At 41.3% G+C, this 27989-nt stretch overlaps 2 protein-coding genes across 7 annotated transcripts in view; both read left to right on the top strand.

Moving 5' to 3' along the window:
- The first annotated feature begins 1660 nt into the window (after positions 1–1660).
- LRRC31 (leucine rich repeat containing 31) lies at positions 1661–23805 on the top strand. Its single transcript, XM_032697629.1, is given in 12 exon segments — positions 1661–4430; positions 6091–6348; positions 7626–7775; positions 8152–8319; positions 10787–10835; positions 10837–10952; positions 11781–11948; positions 12717–12884; positions 13939–14106; positions 15196–15363; positions 16532–22587; positions 23703–23805. Coding segments are annotated over 11 exon segments (1746 nt in total). The 5' UTR covers positions 1661–4417; the 3' UTR covers positions 16852–22587; positions 23703–23805.
- The window catches only part of LRRC34 (leucine rich repeat containing 34), a 21670-nt gene continuing 16291 nt past the window's right edge, over positions 22611–27989 (top strand). For 4 of the 6 annotated variants that reach the window (XR_004358778.1, XR_004358779.1, XR_004358777.1 and 1 more), the window contains exons 1-6: positions 22613–23419; positions 23703–23821; positions 24698–24822; positions 24981–25045; positions 25783–25866; positions 26884–27012. Coding sequence is in view for 3 of the 6 variants with exons in the window: in XM_032697630.1 (XP_032553521.1) it covers positions 23411–23419; positions 23703–23821; positions 24698–24822; positions 24981–25045; positions 25783–25866; positions 26884–27012 (531 nt within the window). In the remaining 3 variants the exon portion in view is untranslated. Of the gene's footprint in view, positions 23420–23702; positions 23822–24697; positions 24823–24980; positions 25046–25782; positions 25867–26883; positions 27013–27989 lie in introns of all 6 variants that reach the window. The other 2 variants (XM_032697632.1, XM_032697631.1) reach the window with 2 other exon arrangements.

Raw genomic sequence — 27989 nt, 5'->3', positions numbered from 1 at the left:
TCTGAGAGTGTAGGAATAGATGAAAATAAAGTGTTTATCCAGAGGGCAGCACAGTGCTGATCTGTACCTGGAAGCCTGAGCTGTGTTTCCTAACCTTGGTTCTGCAGAGCATTTTCCAGTGAGTGCAGCTGTGTCTGTTCTTCCTTGGGGAATGGCCTTCCCAGCCCATCCTGTTTGCAATCTCTTCCGAAGGATTTTATCTGGCCCTAAAGCTGATCCCTGCTGCTCTGTGGATTGCCTGGGTGTGAAGAAAGTCAGCATCAAATTAGTGGATGACACAGATGTTGTGGCACAGCATCACTGCCAGCTGAAGGATTCCCAGCTGTGTAGGCAAGGCTGAACTTATGAGGGGTCAAAGTCAGAGCTAAAAACAATAAAAACAATAAAAAACTAAAACCAATAAAACATAAAACCAATAAAAACAATAAAAAATTAAAAACAAAAACCAATAAAACCAATAAAACAAAAAAAAAAAAAAAAACCAAAAAAAAAAAAAAAAAAAACCAAAAAAAAAAAAAAAAAAAAAAAAAAAAAAAAAAAAAAAAAAAAAAACAAAAAAAAACAAAAAAAAAAAAAAAATAAAAAAAAAAAAAAAAAAAAACAAAAAAAAAAAAAAAAAAAAAAAAAACAAAAAAAAAAAAAAAAAAATAAAAAAAAAAAAACAATAAAAAAAAAAAAAAAAAAAAAAAAAAAAACAAAAAAAAAAAAAAAAAAAAAAAAAAAAAAAACAAAAAAAATAAAACCAAAAAAATAAAACAAATAAAAAACAAAAAAAAAAAAAAAAAAAAAAAAAAAAAAAAAAAAACAAAAAAAATAAAAAAAATCCAATAAAACCAATAAAAACTAACCCAAAAAATAAAACAAAAAAATACCAAACAAAAAAATAAAAACAAAACAAAAACAATTAAAATAAAAACAAAACAAAAACAATAAAAACCAATAAACAAGAAGAACCATAAAAAATAAAAAAATCAAATAAAAACAAAAACAATAAGAATAAAACAATAACAATAAAACAATAAAAAACAAGATAAAACAATAAAACAATAAAAAATAAAAAACATCCCATAAAATAAACAATAAAAACTAAAACAATAAAAACAATAAAATCAATAAAACAAGAAAAACAAAAAATAAACCAAAACCATAAAACCATAAAACCAATAAAACCAACATAACCCATAAAAAACTCATAAAACTAAAGCAATAAAATATAAAAAAACCCCATAAAAACCATGAAAACATTAAACCATTAAAAACAATGGAGGGACAGCGGTGAGCGTGGTTTGATGTACATGGCTGGAAAGATTGAGGCATGAACATGGTGCTGGTCAGCCCACTCTTCCCCTACCTCCATTTGGCCACAGCTCCTGGCATGTGTGTTCTGATCCCACCAGCCAAGGTGATCCCCTGCACTGGCCAAGTCATCCATGGAGCAATAACATTTTTCCACCCACCAACTTCCTGGTCCTGAAACTGCCCCCACTTCACTGGGCAGCAAACTGGGTCACACAATAGAAGCCCATGGAGGCAAAGCTGTGGAGGGAATTGCCATGGAACAAACAAAGGTCACAGTTTTTACTATGGCTAAAGGACTCAAAATCAAAATCACTACAGATAACACCCAATCTTAATTTTCTGTATATATATTGGGCCAATTGCCTCCCTGTATAATGCAGCATTTGTACAGCAGCAAGGATGGTTTAGTCCAGTGTGTTTAGATTCTCCTTTTATTTATACCACATGCTTGGGGTTTTTGTTTTCCTTAACGATAATAGGGTCATCCCAACAGAGTTTTACTTTGCTTGGTTTCATTGAAAGAGACACTACTAACGGGAGGGAAATCCCCAAAATGATACTTGGTGATTAAGTACATAGACTTTGGATTTCAGTGTTTTGCAAATCCTTTTTTTTCAAATGAACTTGTGGCACTAATCCTCTAATGGTATATTTCTTTGGAATATATGCCGGATAAGGAGTCACAATGAGGCAAGTACAAAAATCCCATTAATCTCTCCTGATGGATGTGTTGTGTGGGATGCAACTTTAACTATTTTGTTCCAAAATTGGTTCTCTGTTCCTAACCTTGCCCTAGCCTAGACAGAGGGCAGAGTGGATATAACAAGTGTGACACTGAGCACCCCAGATGGTCACAGACCATTTAACTGGATAGAGAGGGAAGGCGTTTATTATTTTAAACTCTAAAAGCTCAGCCTGTCCCGTGCTGCCCGTGACATGCTGCAGGAAGCAGACACAGGTCTGGGAGGCAGGAGCAGGACACCTGCTCAGAAGTGTGTCACAGAGGAGACAGACACAGCAGATAACAGGGCCTGGCTGTCATGACAGATCGTGTGTTACAGCACAGCCTGGGCCTGTGGCAAAGCACTGCTCGTGTTTGCAGCCCAGTGCAGCCACCTCACTCTCATTAACTGCTTTGTTTTGGGATAACCCTGTTGTCCCCTCTTCCCTCACAGCTGATGTAAAAAAGGTAAAGATTTGCTTTCTACGAAGAGGAGAAACTGTGAAAGTGCATTTCCCTTCTCACTGAGTTACAGGCAGTTTGTGGCGTATTATCACTGTCACAGCCTCCAGTGATGAAAGAGTTTCTGCATGGGCAGCACATCACCTGAAATACTGATGTCAAATTGTGTGAGTTAGCCCAGCCCAACCACTGTAATTGGTGCTTAACCTGCTTAAGGATTTCCCCAGTTTCAGGGGACAGGGGTTATCAAATATTCCCATTCCACATTCTCACTGAATTGCAGTGGGCACTGAATGTCTTGGGCCAGAAGAACCCGGCATGTGTTCAAAAATATGGGTTGCTTTGTCCCTTCATCCCTGGTCACTCCGTTGTTAAGCACAAGTAAAGAGCTGCCAAATCCAACAAGTTCTTTACTGACACAAGTGATTGGGATTTTCCATAGTTTTTGTAGCTGAGATGCCTGAACTTGTGAAGTGAAATAGCACACAGGGAGTGATCCTTCCCAGTGGATACAGGTCTGTAGTGAGATGCTAGTTTCAGAAACTGGGACAGGACAGCCACTGCTGGTGTCAGAAAACCCTAAAACCATCTTGGAGATCCTTTCTGTTCTGGAATAGAAATGTGCCCTCTGGTCCTGCAGGGAAAGATGGTTGATCACAGTGGGTTTGTACATTTTTCCCTGGTGTAAATGTTCCCCGGTGTGACACTTCTCATGGGCATGATGTTCACTCCTAAGTTTTTCTGTTCTTAATCTTATCCTTTGGGTCCTTGTACCTTATTCCACCCTGTGGAAATCATTAGTGCACTGACACACTGAGTCAGGCCTGTCCTCAGGGCTGGTGTCTGCTCAGCTGCTTGCAGTGGAATCATTAGTTTTGTTTACCAGCTTTATCATTCCCCACTAAAACCACTCCAGTTCCCATATGTCTTTAGTGTGCACATATCCATGGATGGCCTCTTGTGTTTAAAGAAGTATAAATTATATTGCAACAGGTGCAGACAAAGGTGAGCAGGAAATGATAAGGGAAGTTGAGAGTTTGCCATATGAGGGGAGACAAGAAGAGTTTGGCTGGTTTAGCCCACAAAAGGGAAGACCTCATGGATTGAAAAGGATTATCAAGGCTAAAGAGATTCAGCATAAATGGCCATTATATGGTTAAGATAGGAATTGTAAGGTTCTCCATTGTGGAAATCAGACTTTAGGGCAGACAGACAAAAAAGAGATATAATGAAGTTTGAGGCAATATAGAGTGTGTCCAATGATTGCACTGTAATGTATCATCATGTTGCCTACAAGCAGATTGCAGTGGATGATACAGTGTGACCTCCTCCCGTGTCTCCTGTTGCCCCAAAATGAACAGGAGTGCCCTGGTCCTTTGTATCCCTTTTCCTTATTGAACTGTGCAACATCCTGCTGACAGCAGGGCTCTGCTCAGCCCCCAGCACTATTTCTGACCAGTATGGACAAAAGGGGTGGGAAAACAAAGAGCTTTTCTTCAGGTAGTCTTGTAACCTGATCTGTAGGGTGACTCAGCCCCTTCGAACAACAGCTGTCTCAGGGAGGTACAGTGCTTTGGGTGCAGCATCGAGGGCTGTGCTGCCACTTCCTGATTTCTGTCTTGAGAGTGATCTGAGCTGGGACATGATCAGAGAATTTACATGGACTTCTCAACCCTGCCCAAAAAAGAGAGGCCAGGGACAGCAGACTGACCTTGGGATACAGGACAAAGGAATAGAGGCATTGGGGAAGAGCCCACACATGGCTTGTGCAGAGCTGCTGCTGTCAAACTGATGAAGGCAGAAACTTGTGAGAGAAAACTACGTGGAAAGTTCCTCTTAAGGAGAAGAGTGGGGTTTTGTTTGCATGTCATGGCTCACCTCTCCTGCAAGCCCTGAAAATGCTGTGAAACATGAAAGGAATCCTCAGGAGAACCAATGGAGAAGACAGGTATGTTCTTTGTCTAAAATAACACCACTCTACAGCATGAAATCACAGCCAGGGTAAGCAGGATTGGTCTGCAGCTCAGGAACTGTGCATGTACATCTCGGTACATTGGTTTGTATCAGCTCTGTATTTGTAAAAAATACAACTGTGTCAACATATTAAGAGTCAGACTTTAAACAGTGCACCAGCTTTTTGTAACTGTAAGTGCTCTGCCCTTGAAAACTTGTATTATGGCAGAAAACTTCCAACACAATGAGAAAATGTATATACATATATGCACATCAGTATACATATATATATACTCACATTTTTAAATACACACACACAAAGTATATGTATACAAAAATTATATTTGCTTTATTTTTACATTCCCCCCCCCAACACACCTCTTGCTATAATAACATGGAAACTATCTGTGCAAGTCACAGGGTTTTTGATTCTTCTTCATGTGTTTCTCTGTTTTTGGGAAGGGGATGCCAGTGATGTTCTCTATAACTGATGGTTATGGAAATGACCGAGTTCATGTACTCTGTGGATGGCAGCAAATTGTGGAACGAGTTGTGTGTGCGGGTCTGTGCTGGGGAAGGCGGAGTCTGTGTGAGCACAGGAATCCATTCAGGAGCTCTGCTGTGTTACAGGCTCGGGGGCTGAGCGCTGCTCATTCCCCCTGCAGTCGATGGCACACAGCAGGACTCCATACACGTACATGTCTTTTCCTCAAAGTCCTCACAAAGTCAGTGAATGCCTGCTTAGTTTTTATGACTGCTCCATTAAAAGCATGTCTGTGTGGGCAAATGCTAGAATTACAACTAAAGAAAGGCCATCCAATTAATGTTTAGAGAAAAACAAAACAGCTTCAGAATCACTGGCTGATGCTATAGCTTGTGTAGCATAAAAAGAAATAAGGAAAGCTGTATAAATTACAGAGTCAAACTTTACTGTGCCTGTGAATTAGTGACCAAAACTGAGGTCACTGAACTGTTCCAAATAAGCTCCCTGGGGGTTTGTTTTCTTCCAGCAGTGACACATTCCCAGTGTCCATAGCTGTGATATCTGGTTGTTTTTGGCACTGTCACTTCAGCTTTGCTTTAAGGTTGTTGGGGTTTCATTTGCATGTTCCACTCTGAGCTGTGACATTATTCAGGCAAGGATGGCCTTGTGCTCCCTGTTGCACACCTCTTCCTCCTCCTCCTCCTCCTCTCACCTTCCTGACTGCCAGACTGGCCTTTGGCATGAAAAATTACTTTGGCATCAGATGTAACCTGGCATCTCCTCAGAACAGGGACATCTCAGCCTTGATTCTCTAATGAGGCCACAGGACTATGAGTTGAACCTGGGGTTAAATGCCAGGGGAAGCAGCAGATTAGTCCTCAGCATTCTCAGCTCAGGTGGGGTGGCCTCGGGGGCAGTTTGCTTTAACAAGGCAGCAGAGAGTGATACTTGTGCCATCGAGGACTGAGACCATTGAGTCTGCTGTGCCAACAGTGAGCATTACCAGTTCCTTTTGAAGGAGGAGAGATATGTTCAGTCTGGTCAACTAAACAGTGCTGTTCTGTTATTAGCATGAAGGCAATGATGGTGAGTTCTCAGTGCCATTATGGACGAAGGTAAGCAAGAGTGAACATTACAAAAGCTAATTCTATGTCTGCTGATCCCCTGAAAGATGACATGCTGAACTGCCAGGACAAGCAGGAAGAGGACACCCCAAAGAGTTCCCCGTTTGACTTTGTTATAAAACAGTTCCAAGGAAAGAGCTGTGCTCCTGAAAAAAGGAAAGAGCAGCCTTCAGCCATCAAAAAATTCTTCAAGGGCTTTGACTTTGGGAAATCTGAAGGCAAGGACAGAAGGGAAATTGAAGAAAAAGAAATAAACAACTCTGGAGCTGATGATCAGAGTGAGAAGGAAGATCTCTCTGTAGAAGGTAATGCTGGTACAATAATGAAATATATGTGCATGTGTATATATTTTAATTTCATAGAAAATCAGTTGCTGTTTTTGCTAGCCAAAATCTTGTATTTGCTCCTTACAGCTTATCTTTTAATCAGGATTTACTTCTGATTGGAACATTGTCAAGGATGTACCCTCTAATTTGATAGGTGCCAAGCAAGGAGTAAGATCCATGTTGCTGAGGAGGGATAAAGCTTTTGGGTGACCTCTCCCTTGGTCTCCCATGTGAGAAGTCAGTGCTGAAGTCAGCTCATTAGTTGCAGAGCTTATTTGGTTTCCGAGCCAAGCTTTGAGCAGCAGCTTGGCCTGTTGTATTTAGGATGGGTCTCTGTCCACCCTGCTGCTAAAGCAATCTGAACACAAGAAGAGGAGATGTTTCCTTCCACTTGACACTGGGGAGGGGAAGGGAAAGCGAATGGGAATTCATCATGTATGTTATTTTGCACACACAAGAATACTCTTTACACTCACACCAGGGAAAATGAAGCTATTTTTAAAAAGGAGCTGGATGAGGCTCAGAATTCCATCCTTGGTCCTAACGATTTTTAGTCAGTTTGGGGAAATGGTGACAGGACAGCTACTGAGAGTGGGATTGCTATTTTGTGTAATTTTTGGCTACTTTGTTTTCATCAGTAGGCATTAGATGAAATTACTGATTTGTTAAAGGGTTTGGCATTGCATGTAAATGCAATTTTCCTTGCTGTACAAACTGCACAGAAGAAGAAGGTAAGTGGGTGTTGCTCTGCAAAGCCCAGAAAAGCAGGAACTCCCTTACACAGATGATGTATGAAGCTGAACACAGGTTATCATGAAGGAAGCAGCAGGTTCACCACACAATTGCAGGGCCACTGGCTGCTGAGGAATCCAGGTGAGACTGCTGAGCAGTGTGGCTGCAGTGCAGGCACAGCAGTGGTAACACGGCTTGTGTTTCCCAAATAGCTGCAGCTCAGAGCTGTGCATGAATTTCATGTCCTTGAACTGGTGGTGCAGTTCCACATGTCCGAAGTCACTGGCACAAGGCAGTGTGGAGAGATGCAATGGGAGATTCTTTTCTCACTCTGCATCAGGAGCTTTGTAGTGATTTGATCTATAGTGATCTCACCACTCAGGTCAACATTGATCAAAATCAGAGCCTGGTTTACTGACAGATTTAATTCATTTCCTGAAGTCTTCCCATGGCAGCCTCAGGCAGGTTTTACACCTTTTTTTAAGTACCAGAGGTAACCAGGGCCCTATTTCTCTGTTGCTCAGATGGACACTCACATCTCATTTCTGAAGCGGAGTCCCCATCTGGTGAGCAGAGATTTAACCAGTTCATGCAGAAACTGGGAAAGAAACCCAACAGCAAGAATCTTGATCTAAATAATTGTGTGTTAAGTGAAGAAGATGTAACAGAGCTGGGTAAATAAACATTTTATTCAACTAATCACTTCATACCCTTCTTTAATTCTTATTTCCCTGTTCAGTTATTCACTCTTCTCTTTTCCTTTCCCCTTCTTTCATACAGACCTGGCTTTTTTTAATATTTTATCTAGTGGTCCCAGAGAAATATTAATTATTAAATTATATAAATTATGTAATATATATATAAAAAATCATACAGGTCTGTGAAGCAGATGAATGTCCTTACACTCAAACTACAGATAAGAAAACTGAGGTACAAATTGTCATGGCTTTAATGCTTTATTGGAACAGAAAACACCTTAGTATTAGTATGTGTTGACATCCAGAGTGTGCAGAAACATGCAAATATGCCTTTTCTTTTCTTTCCTTGCAGCTTCTTTACTGCCGTTTCTCCCAGAGCTGGAAGAGATCAGCCTGTCCTGGAATGGTTGTGTTGGTGGGACTTTGAAAGCTCTCACTGTCCATCTTCATCATGTGAACCTGTTAAAAGTCCTTCGACTTAACAACTGCAGGCTGACAGCTGAGGATGTCATCTCCTTAGGTACAGGATTTCATTTACATTTACTTCCAGACAGCTTGGGGCTAATGTAATCCATCTCATCTCTTCCTACATCCCACTCCTGCTGCTTCCACACTGGGCAATGTCAACTCCTGCTGTGAAACGGTAGAAACTTGGGCTTATGGGTGACCTTATACCCTTAGGTACCTCTGCCGAGTTCGTTCCTCAGGGTGTGAAGCTTTCTCACTCAGAAGGGAACAGTTTCAATCCTGTTTGCAGGAAAGCATGTTTGCAACTTAGATCAGTATTTTTTGGCTAGCTGTGATATCTAATGGTAGATAGAAGACCTGAAGCAGAGTCAGTCAGAGTAGGGGCAGCTCAGGTCTTCAAGCTGCAGGACAGATGAGTGCTCATCACAAAAACCCCAGTGGTCTTTTGGAGGAGAAAAAACAGAAGTGCTGCCTCAGAACTTCATGACTTGGGTTTTTTGCAAGTCTGAGAGAAGCCCATCCCTCTGCTTACTTCTTTCCTTGGAGTGCCTGCACCCTGCTTTCTGCAAGACATGAGATTTAAAGGTTATAAAGATGGTATTACACACTCAGGTTCTGACACTGAGTCACCTCTGGGCCTGGAGTTTACTCTGGGGTGGATCTGTGGTTTGTATCTAAAAGAAGGACAAACTCAATCAACTATGGATTGTAAAAGTTACTGTTTATTTTGCAGGTTCTAGAACTGGTCTGAGTTTAAAAGCTGGTGTTTGTTTGTGTCATTCATATCCAAGCCTTTTCCAAGAAAGGTTCAGAGATAAAATTACATATATGTTGGTAGCTCAAAAGCAGGTCATGCTATCTGCTGGGGAGGAAAAATGCATTTCTCCAAAAGCTGGTGAAAATAATTGATCTATTTCTGATGAGGGTAAAATCTGTGTTTTATTGTCTATTATTTTTTCAAATTAAGTTAATTCTTTTTCAAACCCTTTTCTCATACTTTTTTTTCCTTTTGAGTTTTATTTGCTATATTTCCAGTTGATTTATTCTGCAGGGTTCTGTGCTCTTTCCTTCCCATATCTGCTTATCCTCTGCTGAGACAAACCCAAAACTGATCACAGGACTTGAATTTCCAGTCCAAATGTGATGCCCTTGAAGTGGGGAATAACAGCAGTCAGTTTGCATTGATTTTGCCTGCGATTTTGAAAATAACTCGTGTATTTAGGCCAATATTGACTGTTTGACCTTGTCCACATCTATCTGAGGAAATGTGACCTCTTGTGGATTCAGTGCATTCTGCTTAGAAATCAGTGTCTCAAATGTAACCATAATAACCTCTCCTGTGAGATTGCTCAGAGCTGTGACTGTGTGAGGTGATAGGAAACCATTACCGGAGTTATGGTCCTTTATTTATCTTCTGGGTGGAAAGTGTGTCTGGAATGCTTGTCCTAATGTCAAGCAGAAACAGGCTGTGCTGCACTTCTCAACTGTACAGTTTGTTCAGTATTCAAGACTGAGGCAATAATTTAAAATAAATGCAAAAATAAAAATTAAGACAAATCCTTTTTTCTCAAACCTAGATATGCACTTACAGAAATAATTATTTTTCTATTATAAATCTTTTGTGAAGAATTAATTATGAAAACACACAGACATGAAAGGGTGTTACTATTAAAATACAGTTCTCAATTATTAGGTTGATGACAAGACTTTAGATCAAAAATTTTTGTGGGACACTTTGAAATTGCATTTGCATATGGTCTGATTGATTGATCTTTCTTGGGAATGAGTATATGCAAATATGCATCTGCCTCCCTCCTCTGCAAAGGAAGTTAGGAAGCTGGATTTTATAGTGGGATGTTAGTGTTTCAAAGAAGCATAGATCATGCTGGCAGATGCTTCAAGCCTGGAAAAGGCTGATTTTTCTGAATGTAATCAAGGTCAGTGCTGTCTGCCTTGAAATCATGGGAAAGTTAGTTCAAGTCAAAACAGTGATCATCTTGCTTTCTTATGAAGTGAGTCAGAAACTCCTGTCAGACACGAAACTTTCACATTTCAGAAATAGTAGTGTGAGGAATTCTTCCCTCCCCTCCAAAGTGACCTGTGGACACAGCACAGAGGATGTTGGAAGTTTGCCAAATAAAACACAGCAGAACTGCACAAGACAGTAAATTCAGACTTGCCACTTGTATTGATTTCCCTCTAGACTGGACTTTTTGGGTCCTGGCACAGGTCTACAATGATGTCCAACAGCCTGATGAGAGTTTGTGAATAAATTTCAGGTCTTGTGTGTACTGTAACAATGACTTGTGATCTACAATGCTCCTTAGACAACGTGAGATTTTATACAACTTTGCTGCAGGAGCAACAATTCATTCAACAATTTTCCTGGCAAGACATTCAAGATAAAGTAATTTGAGAATTAAGTAGCTAACCTTCCTCTTTAATATATTTCAAACCTGTATTTTTTGTTTGTACTGAAATTGATACCTAGAACAAATCATCCCATATTTCTGTTACAGGAGAGGCATTTGAAATTGTTTCTCAGCTTGAAGAACTGGATTTGTCATGGAAGTAACATAGGGGAAAAACTATCGCTGCTGACAAAAAAAATCCAGAAAGGATGCAAGTTAAAATGTCTGAAAATTACAGACTGTAACCTGACGGCAAAGGATGGGGAATCCCTTGGTATGTGTGTCCATCTAGCTGGACTGAGACTGGCTTCACAAGAATGGAGCTTGTTTGACTTAGTTGATGGCTGTATGGGGCTTAATACTGGTGGAAAGTTAATTTATTTCAAGCTTTGCATTATAACAGTATTTACAACACAATGTGGGGATTTAATGCACTTCCAAAGAAGAAAGTTTTTTTCTCTAATCATGTGAGGGAACATTGAGGAGAACAATTAGATCTAAACCACAGTCTGGCAGCCTCCGTGGTCCAGGGGTGCTGGATCCTTCGAGACCTTGAGCAAAAGAAGTGCGCCAGAATTTCCAGCACTGATTGCTGATTCCCATGGGATGGGAAAAAAAGCCCGAGAGCTGGGAATTCAGGCTGAGCTGGCAACCACTGACCACTCCTCCCATCTGTCTCTCACCACAGTTTAGTCCTGTGTGGTCTTTTTATCTGAGTTTGTGTTTTCAAAGGTGTTTTCTCTGTAAAGAGAAGCCTTTGTGCTCTCATCTCCACTGCAGGAGGAGGCCCACATGTAACATACAATCCTCTATATTTTCTCTTTGTATTTCTGCTTTTTATTCTCCTGTATTTTTATAACTGTCCATGTATTTTTTCACCTTTATTTTCATACAGATTTTTCACTGATTTTTCTTGATTCCTATCCAATCTTTATTTTGCTGTATTTTGGAGGTAGAACAGGAACTTAGCAAGCCTAAACTACATGTACAGGCAAACCCAGCCCACTTCTTTCCGTCATGATGCTGTATTTTTCTAGGGTTCATCTGTATGTACTCCAGACAATTACCAATTCTGGTTTTCCTTTCTTTTTCTTTTTTCCCCCTGAATTTCTAAATGTGATCCCAAACCTCGAAGTGTTAGATCTCTCTATCAACAAACACATCGGCTGCAGCATGAAGGTTATGGCTCAGGATCTGAAAAACGTGCCAGGCTTGAAAGAGTTAAACTTGCACATGTGTGGATTAAAGCAAGACAGCCTCCAGGGCTTAGGTTAGACTTTATGTTCAGAAAGACTTTCATTCTGAATAAACTGTACATCTGAAAGCCATTTAGGAAAGGCAATGAGGTGGGATTTTGCTGATGTTTTGGCAGCATTAATGGGCAGTAGTTATTTGCTGTTTGAGGATTGATAAAAGACTACAGAGGCTTTCAGCAGGAGTCACATTTATCTGCCCTGAGCTCAAGCATGTGAAAGTCAACGGGGAGAGTCACCCTCCACACCATTTATCTGAGACACATCTCAGGGTTGATTAGTGGCTCCCTGGACATGCTTCCTCTTTCCCCAAACAGAACATAGACAAGGACACAGACAGGGCAGCTCACTTTTAACAAGCTAATCCTACTCTCCCAGGGAAATCCAAATTCACCATTATCACTTAGACACTGCCCAGTGAAGCCATATGAAATGGGCTTCTTATCTATGTCTCTCCCTAGTGGATGTCTCATGGATAAGGCAAAACAACTGGCATTAATTAGCACATCCATCAGCAGTTCCTGCAAAAGGCTGAGGATTGAATGGATTTGGGGGATGAGCTGGCCTCACCTTCACCTGCTCCTTCAGAGAGGAATGGAGCTGCATGGATGGGGAAGCTTTGCTGTATTACTGTATGTCTGCTGTGATTACACTCTGAAGCTTAGTCTAAGAGCTTTGCCTGCAATACCTTGTGCAAACTTTGGTGCTGAAGTAAATAAATGCCCAAGCTGTGACCTGGGCTGTTGTAGCAGCCTGTGACCAGTTTGCCCCCTCTCCCATTTCAGACACTGCTTTGCAGCACCTCGCAGAGCTGAGGAAATTAGACATATCGTGTAACAGAGAGATTGGTGGTGGCTTTAAAGACTCAACAGCTCATTTGGCCAGCTTGAAAAATCTGGAAGTCCTTGATCTTCACCAGTGCTGTGTCACAGAAGAGGACATGACTGTTTTGTGTAAGGACATGTTGAGGAAATTCATTAAGAATCCAGGTTTTGACTTCTGAAAATATCTCAAAGATGTAAGGAATTCTGCCTGGCAGAATAGCTGATCTCAGTACTTTTTTCATTAGGCAGTTCTGGGAGTGCAGTGTAGGGAAATAACTTTCTTGATCAATATGGAGTGGTATCTTTGCTGAACCAAAGGAAATCTCAGAGTGTCTGATCCCACGTGGAAGGACCTGAATCCACCATAATTCAGACCCACAATGGGAATGTGGGAACTGCCTCTAAGTACTGCTTTTTTTGATAATCAGTAATTTTGGAAATACCCAGGGACAGTTCCTCCACTTCTATGAATTAGATAGATCCAAGGTGTGTATGTGCATGGAAATGTAGCTGCCTAAAACTCTCCTGGTGAAGTGCACACTGAGTAGAGAGTGATTTTAGGAGTTCTGGCATTGCTGCTGCTGTGGCTTTCTCCAGGTTGAATTGATCCAACTATAAGTGCTATTGGGAAGAAAAAGGCATTTCCCAATCAATTTTTAAACCAGTTTATTTTTCTGTTTGCATTATCATAACTTTTTGACATTTGTTTTTACCTTTAACAACAACAAAATGCCATGACTCAAAGTCTATATTTGAAAAGTTGCCTTTTAAGCATTGGGAAATATTCATTATTAGTAATAGCAATCATGATTTATTTTTAATTTCTTGAATAATAGAGAATAATAATATTAAGATGAAGTTTCAGTTAGCAATGAAGACATTTGGAAATAACCACCATCTCATTTAACGTTTAATTAATGTTTCTTCATCTAGAAAATTTCCTGGAAGCCACGTTCTGACAACCTTCCACACAGTATGGAATACCTAATTTCTTGAACATTCTTACTGAAAATGACAAGGCTGTTTATGGACTAAAACATTACTCATCACGAATTTCAGTGTAAAAACTTGGCCTTGACTTTTGGATTGACTTACAAAGAAAAGAAATTATACCAGGCAAATATACAACTACATATTTGTTGTGGATGGGTGACTGTCTAATAAATATTTGATGTTTTCATAGCCCAGGTGATACCTTTACTCTCCAGTCTTCAAGAGCTGAATTTATCCTCGAATAAAAGTGTAGGAGTCTCATCTGATCCTCTTCTGGGCCGGCTCAGGTTTTTGCCGAAGCTGAAATCTGTGGCCATCAGCAACTGTGGTTTAGGTGAAGAGTCGCTTTCATCACTAGGTAGGAATGTTCTTTAAAGTGTGTCTATTCTCTGGGTATCCCTGTGGGACAAAGCACTTCATTCTTCTTTGGCTGAACTCCAAGGATCATGGTTACATTGTACCACAGGTCCAGAGGGAAAAAGCCTGTGGTCAAACCAGTTCCCCCTCTATATCTGACTGGCTGAAGCCCTTTTAGTCCTTTGTCTGATAGTGAGCTTTTATATATTGCCTAATTTGGGAGCATAAAGGAACAAATATTTGATGTTATGCTGTAATTATAGTTGGGATGTAACACTTCATTTGCAGTTTAGTGGGGTAAAGTTTTGACTGAGGGTTTTTCACCTCACTGAAGGTGAAAGCTTCAGTAGAAACTTTCTGGGGTAGAGTGAAGCCTGGGGCAAAAGAGGAAATTACTGAAGGAGTGGAAAAGATATTGCACAGCCATAAATTTTACAGGATATGTAAATTCAGCCTCTTTTGCCTACTTATTGCAAATCTCAGTGGATTAGTGGCTACACTGTGCCTGTGATAGGTGTTCCATATGGCACATGAAATCTAAATACAGAGGGATCTCTCAGTTACTGTGTATGGTTCACTTATATTTTGTACTGTTTACTAGTGACATTAAACCTGTAGTAATGCTTGACTGCCTCCAGCAGAAGCAGAGGGAATGAAAACTGGTCTGAGGCCCCTGCAGGAGTACTATATTTATATCATTACAATTATGTAAGAGTGACACCATAGAAATCAGTGTTGTCAGAAGATACAGAGCATTTCACCTTAAATAGTGAGTTCGCAGAAAAAAAAACTGTCTTTGAATTAATATAAAATGATTTAAAAGCAAGCTGTTAAATTATATTAATTCAGTGGGACAAGGACAAGCCAATAACATGAATAGAAAAACAATAAACCCCTTCACAGATTCTGTGTAGAACCTATAGGCAGGCCTTTCTTATTTTCTTTTGTCTGACTTTTATCAGGATAAAAGAAGTCACTCTAAGCACAGCCTGTTGGGATCCTATTTACAGGTGAATTGCAGGTGAGGTGTCTGTTGAGGCCGTGTTGTTTTCTCTTAGTAAGCAGAAGTTGCTGGTCTTAATCTTTTCAGCTGAGGCTGCCCTTCACCTTCCTGAACTGGAGATATTAGACCTTTCTTGGAATAAGTGCGTTGGTGGGAACCTAAAGCTGCTTTTGGGAGCACTAAAGCTTGCAGCGGAGATTCAAGTGTTAAGACTGAGCAGCTGTAACTTGGTGGCTGAAGATTTGGCGCTTCTAAGTACGTATAACACGGTATTTACCTGCAGTCCAGGCACTTAGACCACAATTCAGGAGGGACTTGTTCCTTGGGCTGAGCACGTTTTCGCATAAATCAAAGGAAAAGATGGAAAACACAGCGGTATTTTCCCAGAAAGGGTTGTCATCTTGTACGTCCTGTACATGTTCAGTGCAAAAGCTGAAAAGGATAAAATACAAAGAATATTTTAGCACTTTTATCTATTAATAAAAAAACCCACCAAACACAGAAAATGTAGGGTTTAAATCTCTTTTTTTTTAATATCAGATATTTAAAGATGCCTCTGGGGAGTTTTATTTTGCTCAATTTCTGTTTTAGGGTTCACTTTATAGAAAATGTATGTGCTGACAGCCAGTAGTACAGGCACTACCAGCTCTCAATCCATTAGGTGTGTTCTGGAGTCAGACTACTGGGGGAGAATTAAAACAGAAATATTTTCACCCACCTCTTAGCAGCTGCTGGGAAATACAAGAAAATGGGAACATGATAAAGGAATGAATTCTAGGATTCTTTTAAAAACTTGTTCATTTTATGCTCATCTTTGTGTTCTGTGGCCCTGACTCAGGGGTTTGAGTGTCTGAGATTGGCAGTAGCTGTGTGACAGGTATTAAGGCCCTGGAATGTGAAATCTGGTGAGGTGAAGCCTGAATACTTTTGACTTTAAAAACCATCACCCTTGATGGGTGTCTCCTTTACCAATCACACGTTAAGGACCCCAGTTACCTTTAGGGTATATTAGGCCCTCCCACAGTGAGAGGTTGCTATTGCAGCAATCCAACCTCATCTAGTTTTGCTTTCCTCTTCCTAAATCTCCCTGTAAAACCTGTCTGCCTGTTTTAATTGGCACTTGGTACAACCTCCCTCCAACTGACTCCAGGGTTTTCAGGGTGCCATACCCTTTTAACTTAGTAGTTCCATTCTTTTTGAATTACCCATGTTTAAAGTGGTGTACACTCCTTCAGCTGTGAAAAAACGGTCTTTCTGAGATCAGCAGCAAGTCATTTTATGTTGCTGAGGAGCTAAACCTTGCTGTTTGACTGCTGAAAAGCCTTAAATAATAAGGTATTAAAATACTACTCTCCTTTCTGAGGAGCTTTTAAAGCAATTGCCAGGATTTATTAGTTGTGTTTGTGTCTATCATCTCTTGCAGCATCACTGACACAGGATGGCCATCTCTCCAGATTGCAGAAGCTGGATTTGAGTTACAATGACAGCATCTCTGATGAAGGGTGGGCTGTCTTCTGTCGAGGTTTAGCAGCATCCAAGGAACTCTCGGAGCTGGATCTCAGCCTCCGCCCGTCGTCCTGCCGAGACTGCGGGATGTGGTTCAGTGAGTTGTTGGCAGCACTGGCACAGCTCCCTGCCCTGGCAGAGCTGGGCATGCAGAGATGGGTCCTTTCAGAACCCCAGAGGAAACAACTGGAAAACTTTAATCACGACAACAAAAGAAATATTCGCTTTGACTGTTGATGGAGGCGGAAGGTTTCTGGGAGGCCTTTCACGAGCAGCACATGGACCAAGTATTATGTGTCTCTCACTTAGGAGACCACACAGTTTTTAATAATCTCTTGAAATAGTTTCACAGTTATAGAAAACTGTTATTTAACCCTCTGCATCATAGATAATTCCATTTAATAACCTATTCTTTGAGATTCTCTGGGCCACACTTACACCGCTATAGACACTTAATCTTCATGGTGCAGTGGGTACTGCCCAAAGAGCAGTGCTGGACTCAGATGGACACACTGCAGGTTTTCCAGGGAAGTGGAGGGGATGTGTGTTAATGCAGGTGGGTGGGCAGTGTGAATGTGGCCTCAGAAAATGCCTCTAATATGAAAATACTTGAAACCTCTGTGTTTTAAATTTTAGTTTCTTCTCCCCCAAAACTTTTGCCTCCTTGTGAATAAATTAAATCTACATAATTGGGAGATTTGGAAACCATCCCAACAACTCAACATTGTATATTACTCCAGTAAGGAGAATACAGGAGGAGCTGTTTTGCCTCTGCTCTGGTCCTTGATGCCATCTCATAGTGTAGATGAGTCCTGTGTACAGAATCAACATAAAATCAAGGTAAGAAACAGTTGTTCAGTGTCTTTGCTGGTCTCAGGGGCAAGGGAAATGCTGTGGTACACTAAATCAGCGATATGTCCTGCTACCTTAGCAGGATTTTGGACACATAATCAATCCATAATCATTCTGGCTAAGACTATGTAAAAATTTCAGGATACTTGAGGGATGTTCCTTCTCATCTTAAGCTGTTTCAGGCTTACCCAGACTAAGCTTTTGGAACAGACCATTTTATGACATGCAGCACAAAACCAAAATTCCATGTCTAAGAGACTGATCTAGAGCATATGAAAGCCAGTGGGAGTCCCTGCAGTGTCTTCGTGCTTCCTGCATTCAGGATTCATCCATCAACCTTCACACCACCTTGTGACATAATGTTCTTATCCTTACCCTAGAGATGAAGGAAATAAGCAAAGTCTATTATTCCAAGCCATAGGGCAGCTCCCAGGGAGAACCCAACACCCTGCTCAGTGCCCAAGACTTGTTAGAAAAAGCACCAGCTTGGGATGTGTAACCAGCTCCTTTTTAATGTGATAATTACTTTTATTTTTTTACATTTTATTGCATTTTCTTACACAGAGCCAAATTCTGGCAGAGTCAGTCGTGTCATGGAGCATGTTAACCCACACGTGAGCTCCAAGACTGCAGTGGGATTATTCATCGGTAAGGTATTTTAGGAAGTAAAGATATTAGATCTGCCCACTGAGTGAGGAGTCTTAGAGAAATCCTGAGGCAGCTTGAGGGATAAAGTTCTGCTCAATTAGCTCTGAGTATCTCTACATGCTGCAGCAACCTCCTGGAGGAGAGGCACAACAGGATCAGTCAGTGGCACTTTCCTAACTTGCCAAGGCCCCTCTCAGCAGGTTCTGTCCTGCAGATTCTGATCAGTATTCACCTTTCAGTCCACGTGATCCTTCCAACATCAGCTTCTGGCTGGTCAGGGCTATCACCAGCAGCTGACAATGCTGTGCTGATGCCTATTGATCATTTAATCCATGACTTCATGTGAAAGTCTCCCTGGGTCCAGTTCCACTTGAAAAGTGCACTTGGCTTCCCCATCTCTGAGAAATGTGAGTTGAACTGGAGTGTCTTGGTCAGAGGCAGCAGGGAATTGCTACAGTGTGGGATCAGTTACTTCCTACACAGACCCTCAGCCTCTGAAATGAACCAAAGAGCCCCTGTTTCTTACAGGGTTGACGAGAGATTTTCAAGTAGTGGCTTAAGACAGGACATGTGGAAGTACCATCATCTCTGTTTAACAGCAGCACACCAACCATTTCTCTTAATTACTTGCCTTCCTGTAATATTCCTCCTCAAATATGCCTTTGGTCCAACTGGGAAATTGATCCTTTATCTGTTCTGTGAAGATGTCTCTTAATCACTCCTTTCCCACTTGAACCTCTCTCTCCAATTAATCTTTAACATACAGATTCTGCTGAAATCTTCCTGGACTTCAGTGTTGGGGTTTCTTACTCTGCCATAGCTGGGTTATCAGATCCAAGCACATTATGGACCTCACTGCAGCAAACTCTCCCCTTGCTGTTCCTGATGCCCTGCTCAGTCCTTTACCCTCTCATGATTCTCTCATACCTATTGTGCCGCTAAAAAGCTTTTATTTCTTTTATCACCTCTATTAAATGTCCTATCTATCTGCCAGTCTTCCCAGAATTCTCTCTTCCGGTGATTTTCTCTAAATTATCCTTCTCTCTGTTCCTCTTTGCCTTCACTTAGGGTGAAAAAATTTCACCAGACATCTCCAAACAATCAAAGCAGCCTCAATCAAAGCAGTGAAATGGAAAATCAGAACAGAGCCGTCCCACTTTCCTGCAGTCCCAGCTCTCTCCTGCCAACAAGCATATTAATGAGATTTCAGTATCAATCAAGAGCCACATAGAAATTAGTTCCATACCCTGGATGCAGATTCAGAGAGATGCAACTCTAGGAAGAGCTGGTCTCAGTGACCTGCCTTCACCACCTCCTTCAGGATGCACAACCTTCCCTGAGGCAACTCAGACGAGGGGAGGGAGAGCAGGACTGCAGTTCTGACCAGCTAGTTAAACTAAATAAAGGGTTCTGCTCCCACCCACTCTGCATTTTGAACCTGCACAGTGGCAGGTCCCACACAGCTCTGTGCTCTGTATATGCTGCAAATAAAACTCTGGAGAGGGTTAAGGAGTAACTGAGTAACACAGAATAAGAACTAGACAAGGACATCAGATGTCTGGGACAAACAGCTCTCTGTAAAGTGCTGCGGAAAGATGTGGTTGCAGATAAATTTGGCATGCAAGAATTATAGTGAGGAGTGTTTGTCATGGTTCTTTTGAATAACAAAGATGTTATGATGTGCCAGAACCAAAATGATGGCAGAATCTTGTATCCTGCAGACTCACTGCTTTCATATAAATCTGTCACACACAGGCATTTCACAAACTGTCACCGAGCCATCTCGGGGAAGAGATGCACCACTGAGGATGTGACAGCTTGCAGTCATTCAAAGTGCTGTAACTGCAGATTGTCAAAACAGCAGTGAACAGTTTTGCAAAAGTGTGGAGATACTTTCAAAACAGCTTTTTACACCTCTGTAAAGATGGTAATGCAAGTTCTAGTAGAAGGGTGTGTGTTCTGACTGCCTGGAATCCTACTCTGTATTTCCAAACAAGGAACTGATCATTCTAGAGAAAAAACTCATTAAACAACTGCTGGTAGGTGGGGCCACAGATATTGTTTCACTGTAAATATGTTTGTACCTCACTGACTGGCAAACAGATTTCTAAGAATTGCAAGTGAAATACTTTGGGATTCAGAACAAATAACACTTCATTGCACCAGATTCCTACAGGTTAGATTGATTTCCAGATTAGATTAATTTCCACCTAAGCATCTACCTTTATGATTAGAAATAACATGCATTCATAATGAGACATCTCAAGAACATTTCTGAGATTTCCTGGTTCAGCTGGGGTCAATGTGGACAAAAACACAAAACCAAACCTAAAAAAAATAATTTGTTTTCATTGTCACACTCACTGATTCAGATGCTTTAATAGTGCTTGTCTCCCACTTGCTTATCTCTGCTCGCATTTGTCCATCTTGTAAAAGAAAAGAGTTCTGTGCAGTTTACTGCCCAAGTTTCACTTTTTTTATGGGCTTCTCCTTTTCTTTTTCCTTTCTTTCTTTTCCTTCTTTCTCTCTCTCCCTTTATTTTTTTTTTTTATTAAATTATTAAGCATCAAGAAAGTTCCAATCCCTTTCTGGTTCATCAACCCACACCACAAACTTTGGATCTGAAAAAGAGAGAACAGTCTTGTAACCTGGAGGAAAAGGGTAAAAGCAAAAAGCCTTGTGGAATGGTGTCACTGATGTATATTCATGGTACAAAAAGCATTTTGTTCTTCAAAATCCCCTTTTATTCTGGATTAGACTACATTATTGGCAGCTAAGATGAACTGTCAGTCATCTCATTTTTCTCTTATTCTCTGTTTTATGTTTTTCAAGAGGAATTTCTTACCTAGGCGGACACTAGTCCCCCATACTTTTGATTAGAAAAGTAAATGACAATGTGTACACTTTTTTAAATGTCAGTTTTTAGTTTGGAAGAAGAGTTTGGGAAAAATAGCAGCTCACAAAGAAATTACAGAATTACAGAAAGAGAGGAATAATTTAGATTTAAAAGAATCAAAGACTGAGGAACCACCTTTCCTTCCTTATTGCCCTGTATGTTTTTTAATTCCATGTGACCCACTGATGATACAGAGCAATGTTCTTTTGGAAAAAGAAAAACAACAAACCAAACATAAAATCACACAAAGAAAAGTGTCTTGTTCAATATGTTTGCACAATGGATCTGCAGGTATCAATGAGCTGATGGCTGTGGGCAGGTACTGCAGACAATTATTCTCCATATGCAGTTCCTTCAGATTCTGGAAAATATGTGTGCAGAAGGTTTAGTAAGTAAAGGATTTTTCCTTAGCTTGGTATATAAGCAATGTGCAGAGAATATTAGCAAGTGCAGAAGTTTATAAACTGTGAAATTGTTGGGATTATTGATAAACACAGAGAGGCAACATGGGTTTTAAACACTGATTTCTGACATTATTCCTATTCTGACAGCCCCGGCCTGGTGCTGCACCATGTACCTAAAGACATTAGGAGACCCTTCAGTCCTGCATTTGGAAGCAGCAGAAGTTCATGGAATTTCCATGTTGCAGCAAACCAAGATCTTCCCTCTTCTATTGCTCCTGCCTGCAATTTACTGATGTCTTCTGGCAGACTTCTGAATTTAATTCCTTTATCTTGTCCCAGTTATAATCTCTGTAATGACTCCAGGAGAAAGACTTCCTCTGGAAAGATACTGAATTGGTTTTCAGGCAGGCTAAGGCATTTAAAACTTATCAGTTCCTTCACCTCTAGAAGTATCTAGACACAGTCGTTAAAAAGATACATTATGTCAATTAAACAGTAATCTTTGAGATTTAGTTTTTAGAGGAAAAAATCTCCCAAGAAAATGTTGTGGAGCTGCATTACGGCTGATGGATGAACACAGAATATTCTGCTCATTAATGTCACGTTATACCTCACAGTGTGGTGGAGATTTTGGCAAAGAAATCCATGTTGCTTCCTCTGCTGGAAAGATTTCTTATGGGGTTAATTTTATTTCTTAGCAGAAACATTAGTCTGCTTCTTCATTTCCTTTGTATGCACAGGGGAGAGCAATTTAAATGAATGAAATCTGAAAGTGAGTCTTTGCATAAATTACTACTTGGTAAATGTAACTTTCAAAGAGAAAATTGCACCAGTGAAAAAATCCTTCTAAAAGAAGTGTTGCATTGTATAAAAAGGAAGGTGTACTCTGAGCCCTACAATGGGGATGTCCATGAATACTGTTACACTTATCATAGCACAGCTTTAGGGTGCATAATTGTTCATAATCAAATGAATAGCAAGTGTCAGTGGAGTTAAAGGCCTTAATAATATCACATCCATTTTTAAATTACCCTCTGCTCAGTTTGTGATATTGATTCTATGCAAATGCAGCTCTGATTTTCTAGTGCACACAGAAAAAAAAAAAAAAGAAAAAAGATACAAAAAGCTGCAGCAGTCCCTCCAGTCTGTGTCATCTTTTGATTCAACACAAAGGTCAGTGTTTCCACATTTTTGCCCTTTCCTCCCTCCCTGTCAGTGATACTGAGTAACCCAGGCTCAGGTGTGTGCCGGGTGGAACTGCCTTCTCACTGTAGCAAGGAAAGGAGGCACTTGGAATGCTATTAAAGCAGTTTTCACTCAGATCTAGCATTCTGACACTGGCTAATCTGGTGAAGGACCCAGGTACAATGTGTAGTCCCACAAAAACTTGGGAAAGGGAAGGCCAGCAGCAGATGCAGCGTGGGAGATCCTCCAGGCTGCTCAGACAGTGAGCACTCTCATTTCAGGGAGGTTCCTCAAACCTGGGAGAAGCTTTTGGAGGAAGCTGGGCTCCAGTCCCCCTACACGGGTCTGCCTCGAGTGGGTGGAGCCCGCGCCCTCCTGCTCACATGGCAGTGGTGGAGGCACTGGGGGGATTTATTTGCTGGAAGGGGCCAACACAGGCATCTTTGAAGTAGGGACTGATCCGTGTAACCACGGGCGGTTCTGCAAAGGCTCCTCGGAGGAGGGCAGAGCACCAACTCCATGCTCTGGGGGTGAGGTGACGAACCTCCCCTGCCCTTCCCGCAGGTCTGAGCACCACTGGCATAGCCCAGCACCCACAGGGGCTCGGGGTGGCTCCTGCAGGGCCCGGGGCTGCACAGAGCAACCCCCGCGCACCCCTCCGGCTGCGGGCCGGGACCTCCTTGGAAACGGGCTCCGTTACCAAACACTCTTCCCCTCGGAGCAGCCTGGTTACCAAATTTACTCAGCGTGGGGCAGCGCTCGCCCTTGGCCGGTCCCCGCAGGTTGACGCGGGGAGAAGGAACAGGAGGTCATGGCTCAGGTAAGGCCTGCAGGGCTGGGGGTTCATCTGCTGTACAGGGACCACTCCTCTGTTAGCTCAGCCCCTGTGCCTCAGCAGGTCAGAAACACCCACCAATCCACGCTCTCCCCTCATGCTTTTCCTGCCTGTATCTGTTACCCCAGTGCTGCACACCGAGAGCTGTAACCCTTTGCAGACCGAGCCCGTTTTTACTGTTATGCAGATCCCAGCACAAAGCCCGCTCCTGGTGGTGTTGCTAAGCTGCCATAACGATGCAGTAACGCTTTGTTTTGTTTTCCGGTAGGACACGTCGGTTCGCCCAGACCTTCACCTGCACTATGTGCAGGCTTGTCAAAAATCGGGCCAACCTGAAAACCCCTTCGTTGCTCATGTGCTTCAAGAAGCTGACAAAAAAGATGAAATGTAAGGCAATAACAGCGTGTTTCAGACACTTCTGAAAGCCTTAAACAGGGTAGCAGGATGAGGAATTGAACGATGAGAAAGTTCTGCAGTTTCAGGCTTAAACACAAATCAAATTTAGCATTTACTGCTGAAGTTCTGGTTTGACTCATCTTGACATCATCTTGGCAGAAGTTTGTAGCTATATATCCTTTCTGGGCAATTTTACAAGCAGTGAAAGGAAAAAAAAAAAGTAAAAAATGTACAGGATGGTGCCTTTCTGTCCCTTAAAAAAGCCAAACCCAGTGTCCAGTCATCCTAACTCCCTTCCTTTTGTCTTGCTCCTGTTTAAAAAGCCTCAGCTGCATCCAGTTAGCTTCCAGCTGGTCATGCTTCCCTGAGCTGTCTCCGAATCCTGCCAAGCTATTAACCACCCAAATTCTCTCTCATTATGTGGCTAGGTAGGGCTTTCTCTTGTGGACACTGCTGGGGTCAAAGTTAATTTTCCTTTGGGGGAAAAAAAACCTGAGAAAATGAAACGGTTTTTGTTAGGTTTTGATCCTGAGAGCAGGATGGAGTAAATAAAGCAAAGGGAACAATTAAAAAGAAGATGATGAGGTAACCTCTGGGATAATCTTTATTTCCATCTGCCTTCTCCTCATCTTGCTTATTCCTGCTTCCTGTGCAAGTGTGGTTCTTGCAGCTGTGCGGTGCCTTCAGAAAGGGCAGTGCTGAGGGACAGCTTGAATCATGTTATCTGTGCTGGTGTTGCCAAAGGTGTGTAACCATGGGCAAGCTCCTCAGTGAGGGCAAGCACGGCCACACCTCCTGTCTGGAGAGGCAACTCATTTCTCTGTGTCATTTTACTTCTCCTCGTGTGCTTACGTTTTTATGTTGCAGTAGATGTACGAAAGGGATCACATTAAAAATAGCTGGAAATAATCACCCAGTGCCTGTGCAGAGAGTTACAGATGATGATCTTGGAGTTCTTGCCTCTGTCTTACGCCACGCTGCATTTGTCAAAGGTAGGGTTTTTCCATGAGTGTTTAACATTGCTGTGCTAATATAAGAAAACATGATCGGTCTTGATTTCAGTCTTAGTTCATCTTTGTTTCTTTCTGTTTAGAGATCAGTTAAATGTAGGTATGCATCTGTCACATTCCTCATTCTTCATCTTTTTCAGGTTTGGATCTTGCTTATAATGTATTGACTGATGCTGGAGCAAAGACCATGGCAACATTCCTCCAGGTGCCAAAGTGATGGTTATCTTTCAGCAACTTGTAATTTATTTGGCCATGGAAATATTTATATGTGGTGTATTGGAGACAAGAATGCACTGGTTTGGCAAAATTCCATTAGTTTTGACTTTCACACCCCAATCCATCCTATTAGAATCTTGTGTTGTATTCTCTGTGGAGATTTTTAATTTCTGGTAGAAAGCCATTGGATATTTGGCTAGGGTGTCTTGAGGAAAGAATGGTAGAATAAACTACAAGGCTTTTAGGCTTACAGTTCAAATCAACAGAGGGGGTAATGGTTGTGTCAAGGGCCTTTGTTTTAGCTTCTTTATCACCTGTATTAGCCTTTTTGCAGGCCTAAACATAGGAAACTTTAATACTGCCTTTTTACCATTGTAAACAACTGGAATACAGATGGAAAATGGTGAGTTGTCACCTGGTGCCTCTGTTCCTAGAGCTTGGGGGGTGCCATTAAGTTCACAAAATGCACCTGAGCTTGACCATGTGCCTCGTTTGGTCATGCTGAGCACATGGGATCCTGGGTGGTTCCTGTAGGCCCCATGAGCACCCCCACATGCCTTTCCCTCATTATCTGACATATTCTGGCATTCCTTAACTACTTTTCCAAGGCATGGGCTGCCTGAAATGCAGCAAAGGACAGAGTTTTGTATGTGTATCCCCTTTCTGAAAAATACAGGTGTGCTCTGGAATAAACTCTCATTGTTTCCTGTTCTGTTTGTTCCTAAGGAAAACTCCTCTCTGCAGTACCTGAACCTCATGTTTAATGATGTTGGCACAAGTGGGGCAGAGCTGATAGCGGGAGCACTTCATGTGAGTGTTTGTGTGGGAGGTTTAGACAGTGGCATCTTGTTGGATATTTTTGCTTTTGATGACCAGTACTGGCTGTCCTGCCAACATCAGAGCTGCCTCAAAGGGGCATCTGTCCTTGCTCCATTCAGCATGTTGCTGTATCACAGGGATACAGCACAAGGTCTGCCTTGGGAAAACAAGGCAGACCTCAGAAATCAGATTTCACTCAGGTGAAAGTTGCACTGTGCTGCCATTAACACTTAATTATCTATAAAAACAGTTGCCTATAAAACCCACAACTATTGCAGTTGGATTTTTTCTGTGTGAAAAATGCTAAGCTACAGGATATAGAATGCCATCTGTTTTTTCCTTTCTTTTTTTCCCCAAAAAACATTGTATTAAATTTGCCTGTACCTTCATGTCAATATTTGTCTTGATTCAAGATGTCTGAGACATGTTTTCAAAACTTTGCTTTACAGCAGCAGCACAAAACTGAAGTTGTTATTTTTGATGTGGTTTCCCAAGGAAATGAGGCTTGTGTGTAAGATTTGTTGTTTTGTGAAGGAGACTCACGTGAGCTCTTTCCTCCTCCTTCACAGTCTTTGAACCCTTGAACTGATTTCAACTAAATTTGACAAGCCTCCAAAACACTGAGGCTGTGCAGGAGATTTGTACAACACTGGGCTTGTACAATGCCTAGCAAGTTTAAATTAGTTTGATATACTTTGCATCTCAGATGCCAATTTAGGCAGAAATATTTGCCTGGATTATTTTCATGTGAAATTTGTGGACTTGGGAGAAACAAAAGTTTTCAAATACTGGAATTTTGCTTGCAGACTCTCATGTCTTTGATGTCCCCGAGCCAACAGGGTAAGTTATCACTTAGTTATCTATGTTGTCACTTTGACACAATTCTTCTCAAAGGTTGTTTTGTCTCTGTGTGACAACAAGCAGGATTCACACACAAAAAAGGATAGTGTTGTTTTTCAGGCTGTTTTAAAGGAATAGATTTTATTTTTTTTTTTTAATTTTATCTAGAGGAATAGAAGTCTTGTGCACATGAGAATGACTGGAAACAAAATAGGAAACCAAGGTGGGATGTTCTTTGCTTCAATGCTGCAAAGTAACTCAACCTTGCAGAAGTTGGATCTTGGAGACTGTGATCTGGTGAGTTACCCAGTAAAATTATCAGCAATGACATAAGTCTTTCAAGGGTATTACATGGGTCCTGCAGAGCTTAATTAGGGGGGAATGCCATCTGTTGTCATTGATTTTACATTTTGTGACAGCCAGAGGTGACACAATATATAATACAGCAATGTGTGCTTGGAAAGGCACGTTGCACAAAGCACCTGGGAAGTCAGAACTGATGATATTTTAGAGCCATTGTGTCCCTGGGGATATAAGTGCTTGTCTCACATCCTCTGAGGTTTGTTTCTGCTGCTCATTTCTGTTATTCCAATCCTGTGTAATTCATGTTGAAGAATGGACTTTTTATTCCCTGGAGAATCTTTTCCTTCTGAAGTGTGCAGTGCTATAGCACCTGCAAGTCACCCATCCCATGGCTCTGTTGCTCCTCTCAGAGCTCAATCCATAAAGGACAAAAGAACAGCAGTGCTAAATTGAGTAGAAAAGCACCAAATTTGATCTTGGATGACCTGCTCCCTCCTAGAGCCAGGCACTGAGACTTCTTACACAGTGCACAGGGAGACTCAGGAGGGTTGGAGTGGCCTGTGGATCACTTTTAAAAACCTGTAATTTTTTTCCTGGAAATTCAGAATTTGCTCCTAGACTACAGAGGTGAATAACCCCTCAGGAATTGTGAAGGTCTTATGAATACATGAACAAGAAAAGTATAGCCAGTGTAGGATTTATTCAAAAGCTTAGTATGTGTGTTCTTGGTAGGGAGTTGATTGAGAGTTGGTTTAAAATTAAGTGGTTTTGGGTGTGGACCAGCCTAATTGGAAAGTAGCATAAGTAAAAATTAGTGAGCAAACCAGAAGGAAATAAAAAAAAATCCGAATTGACCCATATTCTAGAGTCTCATTTCTCTGTACCACATGATTGATACTAAATTTGAATTTACCTAGTGGATGAATGTTAGGGGAACACACATAAGCTGATCTTGTTTTATAAATCAGGAA

The sequence above is a fragment of the Chiroxiphia lanceolata genome, chromosome 10 (genome assembly GCF_009829145.1).
Source record: "Chiroxiphia lanceolata isolate bChiLan1 chromosome 10, bChiLan1.pri, whole genome shotgun sequence".
Classification (NCBI taxonomy): domain Eukaryota; kingdom Metazoa; phylum Chordata; class Aves; order Passeriformes; family Pipridae; genus Chiroxiphia; species Chiroxiphia lanceolata.
Note: the sequence above shows the minus strand (reverse complement) of the source record. Positions and strands in the feature narration are given on the sequence as shown.